The sequence below is a fragment of the Lithobates pipiens genome, unplaced genomic scaffold, assembly GCF_037356315.1.
Source record: "Lithobates pipiens isolate NorthernLeopardFrog02 unplaced genomic scaffold, aLitPip1_a1.2 Scaffold_11, whole genome shotgun sequence".
NCBI lineage: Eukaryota > Metazoa > Chordata > Amphibia > Anura > Ranidae > Lithobates > Lithobates pipiens.
The window spans coordinates 4,367,420-4,387,169 of record NW_027507696.1 but is presented as its reverse complement, the minus strand read 5'-3'; the positions used below and the strand labels follow the sequence as shown (position 1 = coordinate 4,387,169).

The window sequence follows — 19,750 nt, the reverse complement described above, 5'->3', positions numbered from 1 at the left end:
TATTGGGCACACATCAATAAAGCGGTTTTAAAACTACAGTAAAGCAATATCTACTTCCTCTTGATAGGGGTGTATTCATCACAGGGTCCATAGGGTCTTATATACAGTATGAACTATTTAAACCCATCTATATCTGAAAAGTGCATAAATGCAATTTGTGAAGACAGAAATCCTGATCTGTATTCTTGTTCTGGCTCAGTGACCAAAACAAAAAATGTTAAAACAATTGGACCAGTATCGCATGCGTGCCGTTAACATTTTTAGAGGTGGGTTAGCAGCGGCAGTCTATGTTTCTTACAGCACAGGATCTCTTTAAATTCTTGCTGTATTTTTCCTCTATTCGTTCTTCTCAGTTCATCAAGAGTACACCACAGCATGACAAATGGACTTTTGGCATGTGCTGCTTCCAAGAAATTGAAATATATGCCACTCAAATACTTTCATATCTAAATGAAGACTCAAAACATAGATCTACCACTGCTGACAATTAGAAGGATGAAGTGTCCCTAGGAGTAAATTAAACTGCCACACTGTCGGGATTTGTCAAAGAAAAAAAACAAGAGGACAAGCTTACCTTTGTAAACAGGCGGCGGTGGCCCGAATGTCACCTTGCGGATTTTCTGCGTGTTCATTCGTTTGCGAGCCAGCTCTGGGTTTTGGCGAGATTTTAAGTTCTTCTTCACTGCTTCTTGACGCCTTTTTTGCTCTCTAATCCTTTCTTTTAGCCTCTCCAGTTTGCTGCTAGGAGATCTACTTTTTAAGGTCTCTAGCTTCTGAGTGTAAAGGTCATTTTTTGGAGAGAGTAGAGGCGTAAAGGCAACTTGGGAAGAGCAATGTGAAATTTCATCTTGCTGAATAGAAAGAGGACTGGTCATTGAGTAAGGGTTCATCACTTGCACTGCATCGTCTGCATTTGGATCTTGAAGATACGATTCTGCAGTCACCAGAACTTCATTCCCACATTCATCTGCAAAATATCTTTCCTCAGTGGTTTTGCTACCACTGATATTGTCAAAGGTTTGCATTTCTAATGTGTTCTGGGGATAAGTGCTCAAGTGGTATTTTTCTGTACTTCCATGTAGGTTATGACCGGCTAAATAGGGTTCAGCTTGGTCTAGAGACCGCATCAATGAATTTCTATTGGTTGAAACAAGCGGGGGATTCGAGGTGGACATTAGCTTGCCACTGTGTCCATCTGGTTCTTTTCTATAAGCAAAAGATATGATAAATTTAGAAGAGTCGCCATGAAAGCTGAGGTTTTGGATACAGATCATTTGGCAGCAGGGGTGGACTGACAACTCATGAGGCCCCCGGGCAATCAGAGATTATGGGGCCACACAGTATACATACACACACACACACACACACACACACACAGTATAAAATCAAACAGGTTACACATACATGTACACACAGTATACACACACACACAGTATAAAATCAAACAGGTTACACATACATGTACACACAGTATACACAGACATGTTTCTATTGGCTAGGAAGGTACTGGAGAGGCGGGGCAGCTATAATCTTGGGATTTTTAGACCAAAAGGATGTCAGCAAGGGACATTTCAGATGGCAGATGTAAAAAAAAAAAAACACAGATTTTTACTGAGGCTGGCAACCCTGGTGGGGCCCCCTACTGTCCCGGGGCCCTCGGGCAGTGCCCGAGTTGCTGAATGGTCAGTCTGCCCCTGTTTGGCAGGTGTGTTCACAAGGTTGAATATTAAAGTGAATGTGTTTACACAGTTGGTGGTTTTTGCTTGTGGGATAAAAGGACAGGAAGGGCTCATTGAGAATTGCAGCCAGCAGGATGTAAAAGCAAGCAGCTGAATGCAAAAATTAAATCCCATGTTGCATTCCGCAGGCAGTACCAGCACTGAATGTAACCCTTTAAAGTTAATGGAGCCATGCTGAAACTGCAGTGCAATGCACAGTTGCAGTGCGGTGGTTTCAAGGTAAGGCCCCATTTACATCTGAGTATTTTGAAGCTTGAAAAATCTTACAAAGCAAAACCGCAAAAACTCAAGGGCCTGTTGCCCCAACTCCTAGTACATTTTAATTAGCCAAAGGAAAATGGCCTAAAACTTGGCTATTATATGCAAGCAGCCACGTCAGCCATAACTGCCTGTCAGCCCCCCCACCCACACCCGACATCCCCTGAGCACAGGCTAAACTGAAAAAAATCTATATATACAGTGCCTTGCGAAAGTATTCGGCCCCCTTGAACTTTTCAACCTTTTGCCACATTTCAGGCTTCAAACATAAAGATATAAAATTTTTATTTTTTGTGAAGAATCACCAACAAGTGGGACACAATTGTGAAGTGGAACGAAATCTATTGGATTTTTGAAACTTTTTTAACTAATAAAAAAATGAAAAGTGGGGCGTGCAAAATGATTCGGCCCCCTTGCGTTAATACTTTGTAGAGCCACCTTTTGCTGCGATTACAGCTGCAAGTCGCTTGGGGTATGTCTCTATCAGTTTTGCACATCGAGAGACTGAAATTCTTGTCCATTCTTGCTTGCAAAACATCTCGAGCTCAGTGAGGTTGGATGGAGAGCGTTTGTGAACAGCAGTTTTCAGCTCTTTCCACAGATTCTCGATTGGATTCAGGTCTGGACTTTGACTTGGCCATTCTAACACCTGGATACGTTTATTTGTGAACCATTCCTTTATAGATTTTGCTGTATGTTTGGGATCATTGTCTTGTTGGAAGATAAATCTCCGTCCCAGTTTCGGGTCTTTTGCAGACTCCAACAGGTTTTCATCCAGAATGGTCCTGTATTTGGCTGCATCCATCTTCCCCTCAATTTTAACATCTTCCCTGTCCCTGCTGAAGAAAAGCAGGCCCAAACCATGATGCTGCCACCACCATGTTTGACAGTGGGGATGGTGTGTTGAGGGTGATGAGCTGTGTTGCTTTTACGCCAAACATATCGTTTTGCATTGTGGGCAAAAAGTTTGATTTTGGTTTCATCTGACCAGAGCACCTTCTTACACATGTTTGGTGTGTCTCCCACGTGGCTTGTGGCAAACTTTAGACAAGACTTTTTATGGATATCTTTGAGAAATGGCTTTCTTCTTGCCACTCTTCCATAAAGGCCAGATTTGTGCAGTGTACGACTGATTGTTGTCCTATGGACAGACTCTCCCACCTCAGCTGTAGTTCTCTGCAGTTCATCCAGAGTGATCATGGGCCTCTTGGCTGCATCTCTAATCAGTCTTCTCCTTGTCTGAGCTGAAAGTTTAGAGGGGCGGCCAGGTCTTGGTAGATTTGCAGTGGTCTGATACTCCTTCCATTTCAAAATGATCGCTTGCACAGTGCTCCTTGGGATGTTTAAAGCTTGGGAAATCTTTTTGTATCCAAATCCGGCTTTAAACTTCTCCACAACAGTATTACGGACCTGCCTGGTGTGTTCCTTGGTCTTCATGATGCTCTCTGCGCTTTCAACAGAACCCTGAGACTATCACAGAGCAGGTGCATTTATACAGAGACTTGATTACACACAGGTGGATTCTATTTATCACCATCAGTCATTTAGGACAACATTGGATCATTCAGAGATCCTCGCTGAACTTCTGGAGTGAGTTTTGCTGCACTGAAAGTAAAGGGGCCGAATAATTTTGCACGCACCACTTTTCAGTTTTTTATTTGCTAAAAAAGTTTAAAAAATCCAATAGATTTCGTTCCACTTCACAATTGTGTCCCACTTGTTGGTGATTCTTCACAAATAATTAAAAATTTATATCTTTATGTTTGAAGCCTGAAATGTGGCAAAAGGTTGAAAAGTTCAAGGGGGCCGAATACTTTCGCAAGGCACTGTATATGTATATAGACAGCTTAACTGTGTTCATGCTGTATAAACATTCTAAAGATTTTTTTCTTTTTTTTTACAGGAAGTGTCACAGACTGTGTGTTTACTTTAAAGTAGAACTAAAGGCAAAACTTTTTAAACTTTTAATTTAATAATTTTTTTAATTTTGAATGGAGTAAGGCAGATTTATAACCCCTGTCAATTTTTGAATTGTGTCCCATTGAATAGATTTCCCTTTACTTTCTGTACCATAGCCAAAACAGGAAGTGGGGGAAATCCCTCTTAAAAAGGAGGGAATCCCCAATTTTCACCAGGACTAGTGTGTGAAAGATTAACCCTGTATTTCTGCTCTCAGAACAACCCAATATTTGTGATTTTCTTTTATTTCCACTTTTTGTCATAATGGTAAACTTGACAAATAAAGAGGGTGAATCTCACTAACTGGGGAACAGACAGCTAAAAAAAAACCTGACAGGTGTTCTAATCCCTCTCCACTGTATCCAAAAAAAAAAAAGAAGTTTTACCTTAAGACCCCTTTCACACCACACCGCACCTTGCGTTGGCGGTAAAACGCCGCTATTTTTAGCGGCGTTTTACCGCCGGATTTGCAGCGGATTTGCGGCGCATTTCGGCCGCTAGCGGGGCGCTTTTACCCCCTGCTAGCGGCCGCGAAAGGGTTAAAACCGCCGGTAACACGCCGCAATAGCGGCGTTTTGCCGGCGGCATTACAGCGCTGCCCCATTGATTTCAATGGGCAGCAGCGGTGAAGGAGCGGTAAACACACCGCTCCTTCACCGCTCCAAAGAAGCTGCTGGCAGGACTTTTCCCTGACGTCCTGCCAGCGCACCGCTGTAGTGTGAAAGCCCTCGGGGCTTTCACACTACACACAATGGTGCAGCTTCTTTAGGGCGTTTTGCAGGCGCTATTTTTAACTCTATAGCGCCTGCAAAACGCCCTGGTGTGAAAGGGGTCTAAGCTATACATTAATATATTTTACCCGCTAACATCATTTTTATTTTCCTAAAGTACAACGTACAGTATATGAACTCATCAAGTTCTCATATAAGCTTTAGCATGTTGATATACAATATTATCAAGTTTTGAACAAACTTTAAACATCTTCAGCTTTTCTCTAGACTACCCGGGGAGCCCCACCTTGAGGTTCTTGTTCAGGCACTTCATGTTACTGGGGGACAGCTCTCTTCCAACTGTGCTCCTGTATTTTCACCCTGTCAAATGCACCCCTGGTAGGAAGATTAGAGTCAGCCATGCCAACACACAATGTGCAGGCATAGTCCACTGCTGTCTAAATAAATAAGCCAGTCTTGAGCAAGGTTATGCAGCTACCACTACATCAATTGTAGCCAATTGTAGATAAAATGGTTAAAAAGGAGTTGTAAAGGTTCGTTTTTTATTTTCTACATAGGTTCCTCTAAGCTAGTGCATTGTTGGTTCACTTACCTTTTCCTTCGATTTCCCTTCTAAATTATTTTTTTCTTTGTCTGAATTTCTCACTTCCTGTTTCTCCTCAGTAAACTTCTCACCATCATCCGAGCGGTGGTTAGTCAGCCAGAACAGCTTACTGAACAGCTTACTGAACAGCTTACTGAGGAGGAACAGGAAGTGAGAAATTCAGACAAAGAAAACAAAGAAAAAAAACATTTAGAAGGGAAATAGAAGGAAAAGGTAAATTAACCAACAATGCACTAGCTTATAGGAACCTATTTAGAAAATAAAAAACGAACCTTTACAACCCCTTTAAAAAGGGGCTGCAGGAGAACCGCAGCAATGAGATTAAAAAAAAGCAAGAAAAAAAGGGAACATTTTATGAAAAAAAAAAAATGGAATTTGGTCAGAATGCACAGTGATTTGCAAAACAAATGTCATTCTCTTGGGTTTAGAGTAACTTTAATGGATTATTCTCACCTGTATAAAGTGAATGGCTGCTCTGATATGCTCGGAATCTCCTCATCTTCTTCGTGATCTACAGGATTGCTGATTTCTTCAGATTGTGTATCTGGACCAAGAAAGAAAAAAAAAATGCTGTTTGTCTGTAAGTTGTATGTTTTTATCAGCTTTCCTCTTAGTTGGCAGCCAAATCATTCATCTGATCACCAGGCAAGTTACAACTTGTCCTGCTACACATTCCATCTAGAAATGTATTTGTCCATTATCAAGAGCCAAAGAAAGCCTGGCACTTCGCCTTGGTACATACAGTACTCTGGTGTGCCCAGGATAACTTGTCAGCTCTCGCGTAGAAGGTAACCACTCAATGTGGTCTAATAAAGAACCACAAGGCCAAAAACTGCAGCGTGGTTTTAATTTAGTGCTCCACAAACAGTAACTTATGTGATGGGGCAACCTAGCAAAAAAATATCAAGGGGTCCTATCTATCTATTTTCATTTCTAACTCGAAAGTAATTCCTCTATGGATGCAGAATACTAATTGTCTGCATAGCTAGCACATAGCGGTTTTCAAACTTTACAGCGGTGCTCGACCCCCACCTCCCCACTCCCAGGCAGCCCACCCTTGCAGGCCTCAATTTCCACTCAAAATGTGAGTGGAAAATTTGAGGGCTATAGTAAGTCATGCAGATTTCAGAGGTCAGTAGTAAGTAAAGCAGAGTTGAGAGTTAGTAGCAACGCAGAGGTCAGTTGTAAGTGATGCAGAGTGCAGAGGTCTGTAGAGGTGCAGAGGTCAATAGTAAATGATGCAGAGTTCAAAGGTCAGTAGTAAGTGATGCAGAGTTTCGGGGTCAGTAGTAATTGACTCAGAGTTCAGTGGTTAATAATAAGTGATGCAAAAAACAGTAGTAAGTAGTCAGTGACACAAAGCTCATTAGTAAGTCATGCAGGAATCAGTAGTAATGATGTAGAGCAGCCATTCTCAACCAGGGTTCCGTGGGAACCCTGGGGTTCCTCCAGAGGTTGTTAGGGGTTCCTTGAGCTGTGGCTGATAAACCACCTTTTTGATGGTGCCTACAGAGTTCAAGGTTCACCATCACTTAGCAAAGCCAGCAGCATGACACCAAATATATTTTTAGCTGTCTTTAAGGGTGGCATTCCGAGCACCACTTTAAGGGGAACATTCTTCCTATTGACCACCAGTATAAGGGGCATTGTTCCTATTGACTCCTGATGAATTGGTTTTAGTAAGGGTTCCCTCGAGACCTGAAAATTTTTTTTGGGGTTCCTCTATAGTTAAAAGGTTGAGAAAGCCTGATATAGATTTTCCGAGGTCAGTAGTAAGTGACGAAGAATGCAGAGGTCAATAGTAAGTCACGCAGACTTCAGAGGTCAGTATTAAGTGACACAGAGTTCAAGAGTCAGTAGTAAGTGATGCAGAATCACTTACTACTAACCCCTGAACAGATGCCCCAACTTCTAATGTTTGGCCCTGGCCCCACCCAGTGAACCTCCACAGATGTTATGCTGTACATTCCTTATTCAACACTGTTTCATTCTATATGTAAGTCAGCTTAGACTTTCTTTAAACATACCGCTTTAAGCCAAGCTCTATATTTAGCACAATTAGAAAATTTGTGCCCAATTTCTTGTTCATGGGCCTGGGACCCAACCTACTGTTTGCCAAGGCAACTGACCCAATCTGTGAAGGCAGAGGCTCTGATTTGTTGGCTGTCCCTAAGCACACAGGATTGTGGGGGAGGAGGTGAAGCCGTATAGTGGCGGAAGTAAAAATAAAGCAGCAAGACTGTATATGTCCAGGGAACAGGAGGACAGGATTGTTGGTGGTGCAACAACACCAGACTGTGTAAAAGAGTAGTAAGAGAACGCAATAGAATGCGTAGGAGTGAGAAGGAGGAGCCAGCTGGACTGCACAAGTGCTTCAACTGTTTATTTAGTAGTTTGGCTGGATCTGCATGTTTATTTCAGATTGGGGTTATTTACTAATAAACTGTATTAAAACATACCAGAATATAAGCCTCTGTCCATCTCTAGCCTTCTGCGAATTTTCCGTGCCTGAGTGTGGCGCCTATTTTGGAGATCAACTTTATTTTCTATCTCCTGTAACTGTGAAGAAAACAATAATTTCAACTATGGACTACTCAGCCAAACTTTAAAACACACACACACAGGCAATGAACTCCACCAAGAAAATTATTTAAACTTTGTTTAAATCCCCTTTGTTTCCTATACATTTTAAAGTCTTCAGTGATGAGATTTCCCCAAAATAGTTTGTGTCTATCTTTCCCACAATGGTGAGATTTCCTTGCCGTAATGTGTATCTTCACCCCTCCCACAATTGTGGGATTTCCTTGCCGTAATGTGTATCTTCACCCCTCCCACAATGGTGAGATTTCCTTGCCGTAATGTGTATGTTCACCCCTCCCATAATGGTGGGATTTCCTTGCCGTAATGTGTATCTTCACCTCTCCCACAATGGTGAGATTTCCTTGCCGTAATGTGTATGTTCACCCCTCCCACAATGGTGGGATTTCCTTGCCGTAATGTGTATGTTCACCCCTCCCACAATGGTGGGATTTCCTTGCCGTAATGTTTATCTTCACCCCTCCCACAATGGTGAGATTTCCTTGCCGTAATGTGTATGTTCACCCCTCCCATAATGGTGGGATTTCCTTGCCGTAATGTGTATCTTCACCCCTCCCACAATGGTGAGATTTCCTTGCCGTAATGTGTATGTTCACCCCTCCCATAATGGTGGGATTTCCTTGCCGTAATGTGTATCTTCACCCCTCCCACAATGGTAAGATTTCCTTGCCGTAATGTGTATGTTCACCCCTCCCATAATGGTGGGATTTCCTTGCCGTAATGTGTATTTTCACCCCTCCCACAATGGTGAGATTTCCTTGCCGTAATGTGTATGTTCACCCCTCCCATAATGGTGGGATTTCCTTGCCGTAATGTGTATCTTCACCCCTCCCACAATGGTAAGATTTCCTTGCCGTAATGTGTATGTTCACCCCTCCCACAATGGTAAGATTTCCTTGCCGTAATGTGTATGTTCACCCCTCCCACAATGGTGAGATTTCCCTGCTGTAATAGTGTATGTTGACCCCTCTCCACAATGGTGAGATTTCCTTGCCGTAATGTGTATGTTCACCCCCTATGGCAAGGAAATCTCACAATAATGTGTATCTTCACCCCTCCCACAATGGTGAGTTTTCCCTGCTGCAAGTTGAGTGTTCATCCCTTCTACAATAGTGACATTTTCCCCCCAGAAATATGTGAAACTTTCTCAGCCCCATCAATTTGGCCATAAATAGTTGAACCATAAACATATTTCTTTATCCAACACTAAAAAGAATCCATTGGAGATGTAACGATTTGTAAATACCATAATAGTTAGGAACTGTGGTAAAGCCAGCACGTGGTTCAACTTACCAACTAACAAGGAAAGCTGAAGTATCAATATTTGATGGAATTGTACCACAGCTAGATATTTTGCTTTCCTTTATTGGATCCTGTTGACCACCAGATTTTAACAGAGCTCTCTATACAGAGTTTAATTCAAAGAAACCAACACCAACTTACTTGGTTGTAAACATTAAAAAAAAAAAAAAAAAAGAACATTAACTTACCTGCTCTGTGCAATGGTTTTGCACAGAGAAGCCACGATTCTCTTATTCTGGGCTCCAGGCCCCACAGAAAGCTGCTTTCCATGGGGGTACCGTGCGGGCTCACTCCTGAGACCTGCTGATGCATCTATTGACACAAAGGGCGGGATTCAGCCCCCTCCCCTTGAAATTTCAGACGCCCTCAAAAAATTGCGTCAGTGCCAACTCACTGCATTACATTCTGCCAAATGACAACACAACTTATAGGGAGCAGTGCCAGCTTGGAATGTGTCTTTGGACACAAGCTTTTCTTTTTCATGATTCAGAGTAATGACCATATCTAGGAATGATAAAAAAAAAGTTTTGTGTGCTCCAAGACAGAGGCACAGGCCAAAAGAAGAAAAGTTGTAGATATTCCAAAATTGTGCTGCAAATAAGTTAGCCCTTTCTTTGGCAAGATCGGAACTTAGAGAAATAAAGCTCTTTTTCTTACCTACATCCACCAATCAGATTTTAGATTATTATAATTAAAAGAACAAAAACAAACAAAAACATTCTAAACAGATGCTATGTATTACTGTACTTAAACCTATTTTACTGTATTGGACTGAAATAAAGTAGATAAACAGTAGATTATAATAAATTATTTTCCTTACAAAAAAAAAAAGTAGAAAAGAAACCGGAGGTATAAATCTGAGTAACCAGTGACAGGTGGAGATAGAATCTGATTGGCTGCAATAAACAGAATTTTTTTTTTTTTTTACTCACTACATTTTTAGCTTCCATGAGACTATCCCACGCCCGGGAGACATCTAGAGAAAAAAAAAAAAAAAAAAACTCAATTTACAACTCATAGCTTGCCAGCAGGGATTTGGGGCCATCTGAAAGAAAACCGCAGGTCATGAAATGTTTATTCCACAGTAAACACGACAGAAACTTCCCAGACATGCTTTTTTATGTAGATGCTAAATCACATTCTGAGGCAATTACATAGTGTAGGACTTTGTTCCTAATGCCGCGTACACACGATGGAATTGTCCGGCGTACTTAGCCCGGCAAAAAATCTGGCGGATAGTCCGGCAGGCTTTCTACTGAACGGACTTGGCCACACAGAAAGTCCGGCGTTTGCTAGGGCAATGACGTACAGCACGTACGACGGGACTAGAAAAAGGAAGTTCAATAGCCAGTAGCCAATAGCTTCCTTTTCGTACTTGCTTCTGAGCATGCGTCATTCTTAGTCTGCCGGACTAGCACACCCACGAACTTATTGTCCGCTGAAACCCAAGTCCGGCGGAAAGATTGGAGTGCAAAACTACTTTCTAAGTCAGCCGGACTTTACGCTGAGAAAGTCCACTGAAGCCCACACACAATCGAATTGTCCAGTGAAATGCGTTTCGGCGGACTAAATACGCCGGACAATTCGATCGTGTGTACGCGGCATTATACTAATTCCCTCTCCTCTCCTTTCCTGAAATCCACTGCGGTGCTACTGAGGACTCTGCTCTTTCCACAACCCAACTCTTCTCTCCTGAAATACTCTATGTTTCTGGAAGACTCTGCCCCTGCCACTAGATAATGATCTTCTCTTGAATTACACTGTGCTACTGGAGGACTCTTCTCCTTCCACAACCCAACTCTTCTCTCCTGAACAACTGGAGGACCCGTTTCCTTCTGTGACTTTGGAGTACAACTTTGATGCAACTCTGATGCAACTTTGATGCAATTTTGATGCAACTTTTGATGGATGCAACTTTGACCAATGATAATGCACAAATGTTGCACAACTGTAGCATGTATAACATTTAGGTGCAACTTTTATCTGACTTTTGAGGGTGTACATTGCAGTCTGTGACACTCAAGTGGCATGAAAGTTGGACCAAATTAGCGCAGGATCCTTTTTAACCACTTTCAGCCCCGGACCATTTTGCTGGCTTAAGACCAGACCACTTTTTTGCGATTCGGCACTGCGTCGCTTTAACTGACAATTGCGCGGTCGTGCGACGTGGCTCCCAAACAAAATTGACGTCCTTTCTTTCCCACAAATAGAGCTTTCTTTTGGTGATATTTGATCACCCCTGCGGTTTTTATTTTTTGTGCTATAAACAAAAAGCGTAAATTTTGAAAAAAACGCATAATTTTTTACTTTTTGTTATAATAAATATCCCCCCAAAATATATATAAAAAAAAATTTTTTCCCTCAGTTTAGGCCGATACGTATTCTTCTACATATTTTTGGTATAAAAAAAAAATCGTAATAAGCGATTATTGATTGGTTTGTGCAAAAGTTATAGTGTTTACAAAATAGGGGATAGTTTTATAGCATTTTTATTAATAATTTTTTTTTTTTACTAGTAATGATGGCGATCATTGATTTTTATTGTGACTGTGACATTGTGGCGGACACATCAGACATTTTTGGGACCATTGTCAATTATACAGCAATCAATGCTATACAAATGCATTGATTCCTATGTAAATGTCACTGGCAGTGAAGGGGTTAACCAGGGGGTGGCAGTGTAGGGGTTAAGTGTTCCTAGGGGTGTGTTACTAACTGTGGGGGGCTGGGCTTTGTGTTAGTGAACACTGATCTCTGCTCCAATCACATGGAGCAGAGATCAGCGTCACTTGTTGCTAGGCAGAACGGGGAGATGCTGTTTACAACAGCATCTCCCCGTTCAGCCGCCTCGTGAGACAATCGCGGGTATCCCTGCGGCGATCGAGTCCACGGGACCCTCGACCGGACTCACGGGGGTCCCGACCGGCACGTGAGTGCCAGTCTCCTCTCCTAAAATACTCTGTACTGTCAAGGACTCTGTTTTATCCAAAATCAAACAGTCCAATCCTAATTGATACTCTATGTTGCTGGAGGACTCTACTCTTTCCACAGCCAATATCTTCTCTCTTGAAATACTCATAGAGCAGGGATATGCAATTAGCGGACCTCCAGCTGTTGCAGAACTACAATTCCCATGAGGCATAGCAAGACTCTGACAGCCACAAGCATGACACCAAGAGGCAGAGGGATGATGGGACTTATAGTTTTGCAACAGCTGGAGGTCCGCTAATTGCCTATCCCTGCTCTAGGCTGCCGGAAGACGCTACTCTGCCCTCTATAGAATGCTCCTCTCCTGAAATACACTACACTGTTGAAGGACTCTGTTATTTGTGCTGTGCTCTCCTGAAATACTTTGTGCTGCTGGAGGACGCTGCTCCTTTTGCTATCTAAAGGCTGGTACACAGGGGCCGAATATCGGTCAGTTCAAAAGAAACCGGCTGACATTTGGCCCATGTGTACAGCAACCTGTCTGGCTTCTGTTGAACGGGCATGCTGGAGAAACAGCAGCCGATTGGCATCCAATCAGCACTTGCATACAGTGGCTGTGAGCGATGACTGATGTGTTCTGGCGGGGGGGGGGGGGACATCCCACTGTCAAAACGCAATAGCATAGCTGGGAGATTTCTGTACTAACATCGCATAGTTAGTGCAGCAAGCTCTTCCTTTTTTTTTTTTTTCATTGTGGAGTTCCACTTATTTTTCTGTTTATTAAAAGTCAGCAGGCAAGGCATGATGAGCTAGTATGCATAGCACACTAGCTCATTATGAATTACTTACCTGAGATCGAAGCCCCCGAAGCGACCATCGTTCACCTCCTCCGTCGCTACATGTTGACTCGGCGTGTCTAAGCCCTTGTACACACGGTCAGACATTCCGACGGAAAATGTTCTATCGGACCGTGTTGTCGGATAATCCGACTGTGTGTGGGCTCCATCGGACTGTTTCCGTCGGAATATCTGAACGACAAAGTTGTAGAGCTGGGCTATAAAATTTTCTGACAACATGATCCGATCGGACTTTGTCAGATTGTGTGTAGAGAATTCCGATCGGACAAAGTGCCACGCATGCTCAGATCAAATTCCTAGACCAAAGCTATTGGCTACTAGCCTGAACATAGCCCCGTCGTAATGAAAAAAGTCATCACGTTCCGAACGATCGGATTTTCCGACAACTTTGTCCGACCGTGTGTATTCAACACTGGTTTCGGACAAAATCTGTCAGACAAAATCTGACGGATTTTGTTGTCGGAATGTCCGACCCGTGTGTACAAGGGCTTATGTGTATCGCTGCTAGTCACCTCCTCCGTCGCTACATGTTGACTCGGCGTGTCTTACAGGTACCGCATGCGCACTGGTGCCGCCACTAACAACATGATCGCTGTTAGAGACAGCTCGCATGGTCCAGCGATGCGGCCACCTGAAGCCTCGGTTCTCTCCCACGACTCTGCCCGGTGCCAGCATCACTAGTGTGGGCACCAGCTTGCGGCTTCACAGCCGGGTGCTCACTGCGCACGTGCAAGTCGCACTGTGCATCCTGAATGGCCGAGCCTTCTGTGACCTGTGACGTGTCACAGAAGATTGCAGGGAGGGAGGGGGGGAGGAGGAGTTACCTATGTGGCATGAGTGGAAGTGGGAGCTAAGTACCCCACCCCCAAAAAAATGACTGACATTCCAAATGTTAGGGGATTAGGAGTTCGTAAAAAAGGAAGGTCCCCATTTGGGTGGAACTCCGCTTTAAGCCCACTGGGTTTCTTTCCACTCTCATCGCTGGACGGACGGTGCTGACGCTCTTGAGGCGTTTGGGCTTTCACGACCCCTCACCATCTACGTCTCAGTGGCCCCCTCACTTGACATCCTACAGCCCTTCCCACAATAATGGACAGGGGTTTGGGGCTAGGCCTCCCCAGCCTTATACTAATCACACTGGTGCGCTGGAACTCCCAGCAGGATATTTCCTCGTGTTTTTTGTTTCTTTTAATTACCTTCATTACATGCATCTGTTTCTGTAATTTTCCATACAATGTGCCCTTTGTGCTCGATACACCCCTGATGAAGGAGACCAAGATTCCTCCGAAACGCGTAGGGTCTTTGAGCATCGTGGCCTACTTCTTGTCATATGGGTGACCTTCTATCTATGATTGTCATTACTATTACGGATATCATTTGCATGTATTTTTAATTGTGCTTTGATTATTATACATGTTTTCTTGTTGTGTTCAACATACATTTATATTTTGTGTGTAATAAATTTTGTTATATTTTTAAAACTTGAAATTGTGTACGTGCCGTAAAAGTCCTAAAAATAGGGGGTTGTTCTCCCTGATTTGCGAAGCCCACTGGGTTGAACAAAAAAAGAAAAAAAAAAAAAGAATGACCAGGCATGACTCTTCTCTTGTCAGGGCTGGCTTAGCCCTTCCTCCTCTGGGCTTGGCCGCTCAGCTGTCGGCTAATTGCCAGCTCTCTTCTCTCTCCACAGTTACCAGCTGTTCCCGATGATGCTCGTCTGACCTGCCTATTTAAAGCCTTCCAGTTCACTTTTTCCTTTGCCTTCTCGTTGGTCACATCACAAGGAACCATCTCCTGCTGTTTGTTCAAGACTGGCTTGCTGACATCCCTCCTGGCTTCTTATCCTGCTTGCAGTTGCTCTACTTGGATCCCTGACTTCTGGCCTGGCTGATTACTAGGCTTGTGCAATTCGTTTCGTAACGAATCGAAATTCGGCCAAATTTTGCATCTTTCGGACATTCGGAGGCATCCGAATGTCCGAATAAAAAAATAACAAATTACAACGAATACGAAAGAAATATAACGAATGAATTCGACATGAATCGAAATTATTTCAACCGCATTCGAAAATATTTTGTGACCCAAATTTAGGGCCATGTATCTTGGGGTTACTTGGTGCTAGACACTTCAAATTGTGGTATGTTGTAGTGCTAGTATTATTGTGTTTGCATACCAAATTTGGGGTTTCTAGCTATAAGTGACCCCGAGATATGTGGCCCCAAAATCGGGTCGCAAAATGTTATTAGTTATTAGAGCAGAGAATGACATTTTGCGACCCGATTTTGGGGCCACATATCTCGGGGTCACTTATAGCTAGAAACCCCAAATTTGGTATGCAAACACAATAGTACTAGCACTACAACATATCCAAATTTGGAGCTTTCTAGCACCAAGTGACCCTGAGATACATGGCCCTAAAGTCGGGTCACAAAATATTTTCGAATGTGGTTGAAATAATGTCGAATCATGTTGAAATCGTTTCGAATGCAGTTGAAATAATGTCGAATCCGGTAGAAATATTTTTCGAATTTGGTTGAAATATTTTCGAATGTGGCCTATTTTTCGAATTCGGTAGAAAACTAAACGAAATCCGAAAACGAATTTAAGGAAGTTTAACGAATATAACTAAACGAAATTAATGAATTAACGAATTAAAACGAAACGAAACTAAACAAATTTTTTCCTTTTGCACATGTCTACTGATTACCCGATCTGGTTTATGAACTTTGGCCTGGCTGACTACCCGATCTGGCTACTGGACTCTGGCTATGCTTGACTAGGCTTTTTTCTATTTACCTTTTTATTTTTATTAATAAACAAGTGTGATTTGATTGTACTTCTGTATCAGTCTGTTTCATGGTTTCTGACACTTCTTCTATAATATTTTGTACTGCTGAAGGACTTGTTTCTCCGGTATATACCTGTTCTGAAATCCTTTGCATTGATGGTGGACTCTGCTCTAAAACTATCTGGGCTGTTGTGGAATTCCCACCCTACTGTTATCTAAAAAAAAAAACATTATAAAGACAATATATTCTCCCCCTTACCTTGCATGTGGCTGTACTGCAGGAAGGAAGACGTGTCCCGGGTTGGCTTTTCGGACATGATTCTGGTACAGAGGAAAAAATAGAGAGGTTTGTGGTTTTGAAGTCTAATCTCTTAACGTTTGGAGGTGTGTTTGTAGAGTGAGCTGTCACCACAGCGACTCGCTCACACACATCGCACAGCTCAACACGTTTCTGATTAATCTCAACTATATTTACAAAGTTCCCAGATGACAACAACACTCGTTTGAAACTCTCTGCAACATCGATCACCAAACATTCCAACACTTAAGCCCCATACACAATATCAGATTTTCTGCTGATTTTTTTTCCTTCAGATTTACCAAAACCATGTAGTAGAAGGGCCTGCCTGATTGCATAGACATTGAAACTCCTAAGGTTTGTCCTCATATTATATGGTTTTGGTAAATCTGAAGGAAAAAATCAGCAGAAAATCTGATAGTGTGTATGGGGCTTTACTAGGATTAGCCATACGTTACACATCACATCCATCTCTCTAAACCAGGGCTTGACAAATTTGCTTGGAATCCAGGAGCCAGCTAAAAAAAGTTAGGAGCCAGGTCCGTGACGGCGATCTGGACCTGTCCCTGGCCTGACATGGAGTTGAGTGAGGGGAAGATAGCCCCCCCCCCTCCCCCCAGATCTGAGGTCTCTCTGACCCCAGATCTCATATTTAAGAGGTCCTGTCATGCTTTTTTCTATTACAAGGGATTTTTACATTCCTTGTAATAGGAATAAAAGTGACACAATTTTTTTTTTTTTTTAAAGAACAGTGAAAAAAAAAAAAAAAAAAAGTTAAAATAAGAAAAAAGAAATAATTTTAAACGCGCCCTGTCCCGCCAAGCTTGCGTGCAGAAGCGAACGCATATGTGAGTAGTGCCCGCATATGAAAGCGGTGTTCAAACCACACATGTGAGATATCGCCGTGATCGGTAGAGCGAGAGCAATAATTCTCGCCCCAGACCTCCTCTGTAACTCAAAACAAGCAACCTGTAGAATTTTTTTAAACGTTGCCTACGGAGATTTTAAAGGGTAAAAGTTTGTCGCCATTCCATGAGTGGGCGCAATTTTGAAGCATGACATGGGTATCAATTTACTTGACGTAACATTATCTTTCATAATATATGTCTTATTTTTTTATTAAATAAATTACTTTTCCCCAAAAAAGTGCGTTTGTAAGTCCCCTGCGCAAATACGGTGTGACAGACAGTATTGCAACGACCACCATTTTATTCTCTAGGGCAGTGATGGCGAACCTTGGCACTCCAGATGTTTTTGAACTACATTTCCCATGATGCTCTTGCACTCTGCAGTGTAGTTGAGCATCATGGAAAAATGTAGTTCCAAAACATCTGGAGTGCCAAGGTTCGCCATCACTGCTCTAGGGCAATGGTGCTCAACCTGTGGCTCTCCAGCTGTTGCGGAACTACAAGTCCCATGAGGCATAGCAAGACTCCGACAGCCACAAGCATGACACCCAGAGGCAGAGGCTTGATGGGACTTGTATTTTGGAACAGCTGGAGAGCCACAGGTTGAGCACCCCTGCTCTAGGGTGTTAGAATAAAAAAATATATAATGTTTAGGGGTTCTAAGTAAAGGGAAGGAGATAGGCAGGCAGTGAAACAGGCAGGGGAAGCTCCATTAGCATTGCTGGTTGTCATACCAACGGCCACCACAAGAGGGCGCCAGATCCCCCCCGCCGTAGACAGCGGCGCGCAGGCGCACTGAGCTCGCCGCAGTTAACGGGCGATATGCCGCGAGTGGCGGCTCCCGTGCGCATGCGCGGGAGTGACGTCATCACGGCTCCGTCGAATGACAGCGCCGGAGCAGCGAGACCCACCAAGAAGATGGCGGCTCCGTACACGATGCACGGTGCATATCTAAAATAGTATTTCTGCCCGTATGAATGAGCCCCAACTAGCTGGCAAAATAGAATAAATATATAGATTTGCAGTGATGTATCAGTCTGGGGGTACAGAAATGCGTACGCAATGTGTAAGCCCTTGTACACACGGTCGGACATTCCGATGGAAAATGTCCGATCGGACCGTGTTGTCGGATAATCCGACCGTGTGCACAAGGGCTAAGAATATATAAAATATGTATATGTACTGTATATTAGCACAGATATAATAGTCTATCTATACACAGTTATATGAAGTATAGAATACATAATAATTGTATTATAATATGAAGAGGGATTATAGTCTTTCTATACAACGACCACTATCTGAAGTTTATAAATAATAGGTATATTTGTCTGTCTATACACAGAGATATATGAAGTATATAACCTATAAGAAAAGGTATATTAGTCCGTCAATACAGAAAGCTATATAAAATATAGAATATATAGGAAGTGATATCATTTCAATTCACAGAGTGATATGAAGTATATAATCCATAAGAAAAGGTATATTAGTCTGCCCATACACAGAGTTATATGAAGTATATCTTCTAGAACAGGAGTGCCCTCTGTTGTGGCTCGCCACCACCTGCTTTGGGGTGGCAGGTCGGCAAGCCAAAATTGCTGGTCCCCGATATATAGCACCGGCTCCTGTCACAGGCAGAAGGATAACAAATGCTATCCGCCACTTGGAACAGCAGTCACCAGCCATACCCATCTGGCAGACAGCAACAGCCACCAGCCATACCCACCTGATGGACAGCAGCGGCCAGCCATACCCGCTTGGGGGACAGCAACAGCCACCAGCCATACCCATCTAGGGGATAGCAGCCACCAGCCATACCTGCCTAAGGGACAGCAGCAGCAGCCAGCCATAACTATCTGAGGAACAGCAGCAGCCACCAGCCATACCTGCTTGGGTGATAGCAGCAGCCACCAGCCATAGCCGCCTGGGAGACAGCAACAGCCACCAACCATACCCACCTGGGGGACAGCAACAGCCACCAACCATACCCACCTGGGGGACAGCAACAGCCACCAACCATACCCACCTAGGGGACAGCAACAGCCACCAACCATACCCACCTGGGAGACAGCAACAGCCCCCAACCATACCCACCTGGGGGACAGAAACAGCCACCAACCATACCCACCTGGGGGACAGCAACAGCCACCAACCATACCCACCTGGGGGACAGCAACAGTCACCAACCATACCCACCTGGGGGACAGCAACAGCCACCAACCATACCCACCTGGGAGACAGCAACAGCCAGCCACCAACCATACCCACCTGGGGGACAGCAACAGCCACCAACCATACCCACCTGGGGGACAGAAACAGCCACCAACCATACCCACCTGGGGGACAGCAACAGCCACCAACCATACCCACCTGGGGGACAGCAACAGCCACCAACCATACCCACCTGGGAGACAGCAACAGCCACCAATCATACCCACCTGGGGGACAGCAACAGCCACCAACCATACCCACCTGGGGGACAGAAACAGCCACCAACCATACCCACCTGGGGGACAGCAACAGCCACCAACCATACCCACCTGGGGGACAGCAACAGCCACCAACCATACCCACCTGGGGGACAGCAACAGCCACCAACCATACCCACCTGGGAGACAGCAACAGCCACCAACCATACCCACCTGGGGGACAGCAACAGCCACCAACCATACCCACCTGGGAGACAGCAACAGCCACCAACCATACCCACCTGGGGGACAGCAACAGCCACCAACCATACCCACCTGGGGGACAGCAACAGCCACCAACCATACCCA

General features: G+C 43.8%; 1 protein-coding gene across 1 annotated transcript in view; it reads right to left on the bottom strand.

Moving 5' to 3' along the window:
• CCDC187 (coiled-coil domain containing 187) overlaps positions 1 to 19,750 on the bottom strand; it is a 151,165-nt gene that overhangs the window by 128,990 nt on the left and 2,425 nt on the right. Inside the window, exons 2-6 of the mRNA XM_077468195.1 lie at positions 16,024 to 16,085; positions 10,124 to 10,167; positions 7,751 to 7,850; positions 5,745 to 5,835; positions 575 to 1,206 (exon numbers count right to left, since the gene is read on the bottom strand). Coding sequence (XP_077324321.1) covers positions 575 to 1,206; positions 5,745 to 5,835; positions 7,751 to 7,850; positions 10,124 to 10,167; positions 16,024 to 16,085 — 929 coding nt within the window. The remainder of the gene's footprint in view (positions 1 to 574; positions 1,207 to 5,744; positions 5,836 to 7,750; positions 7,851 to 10,123; positions 10,168 to 16,023; positions 16,086 to 19,750) is intronic.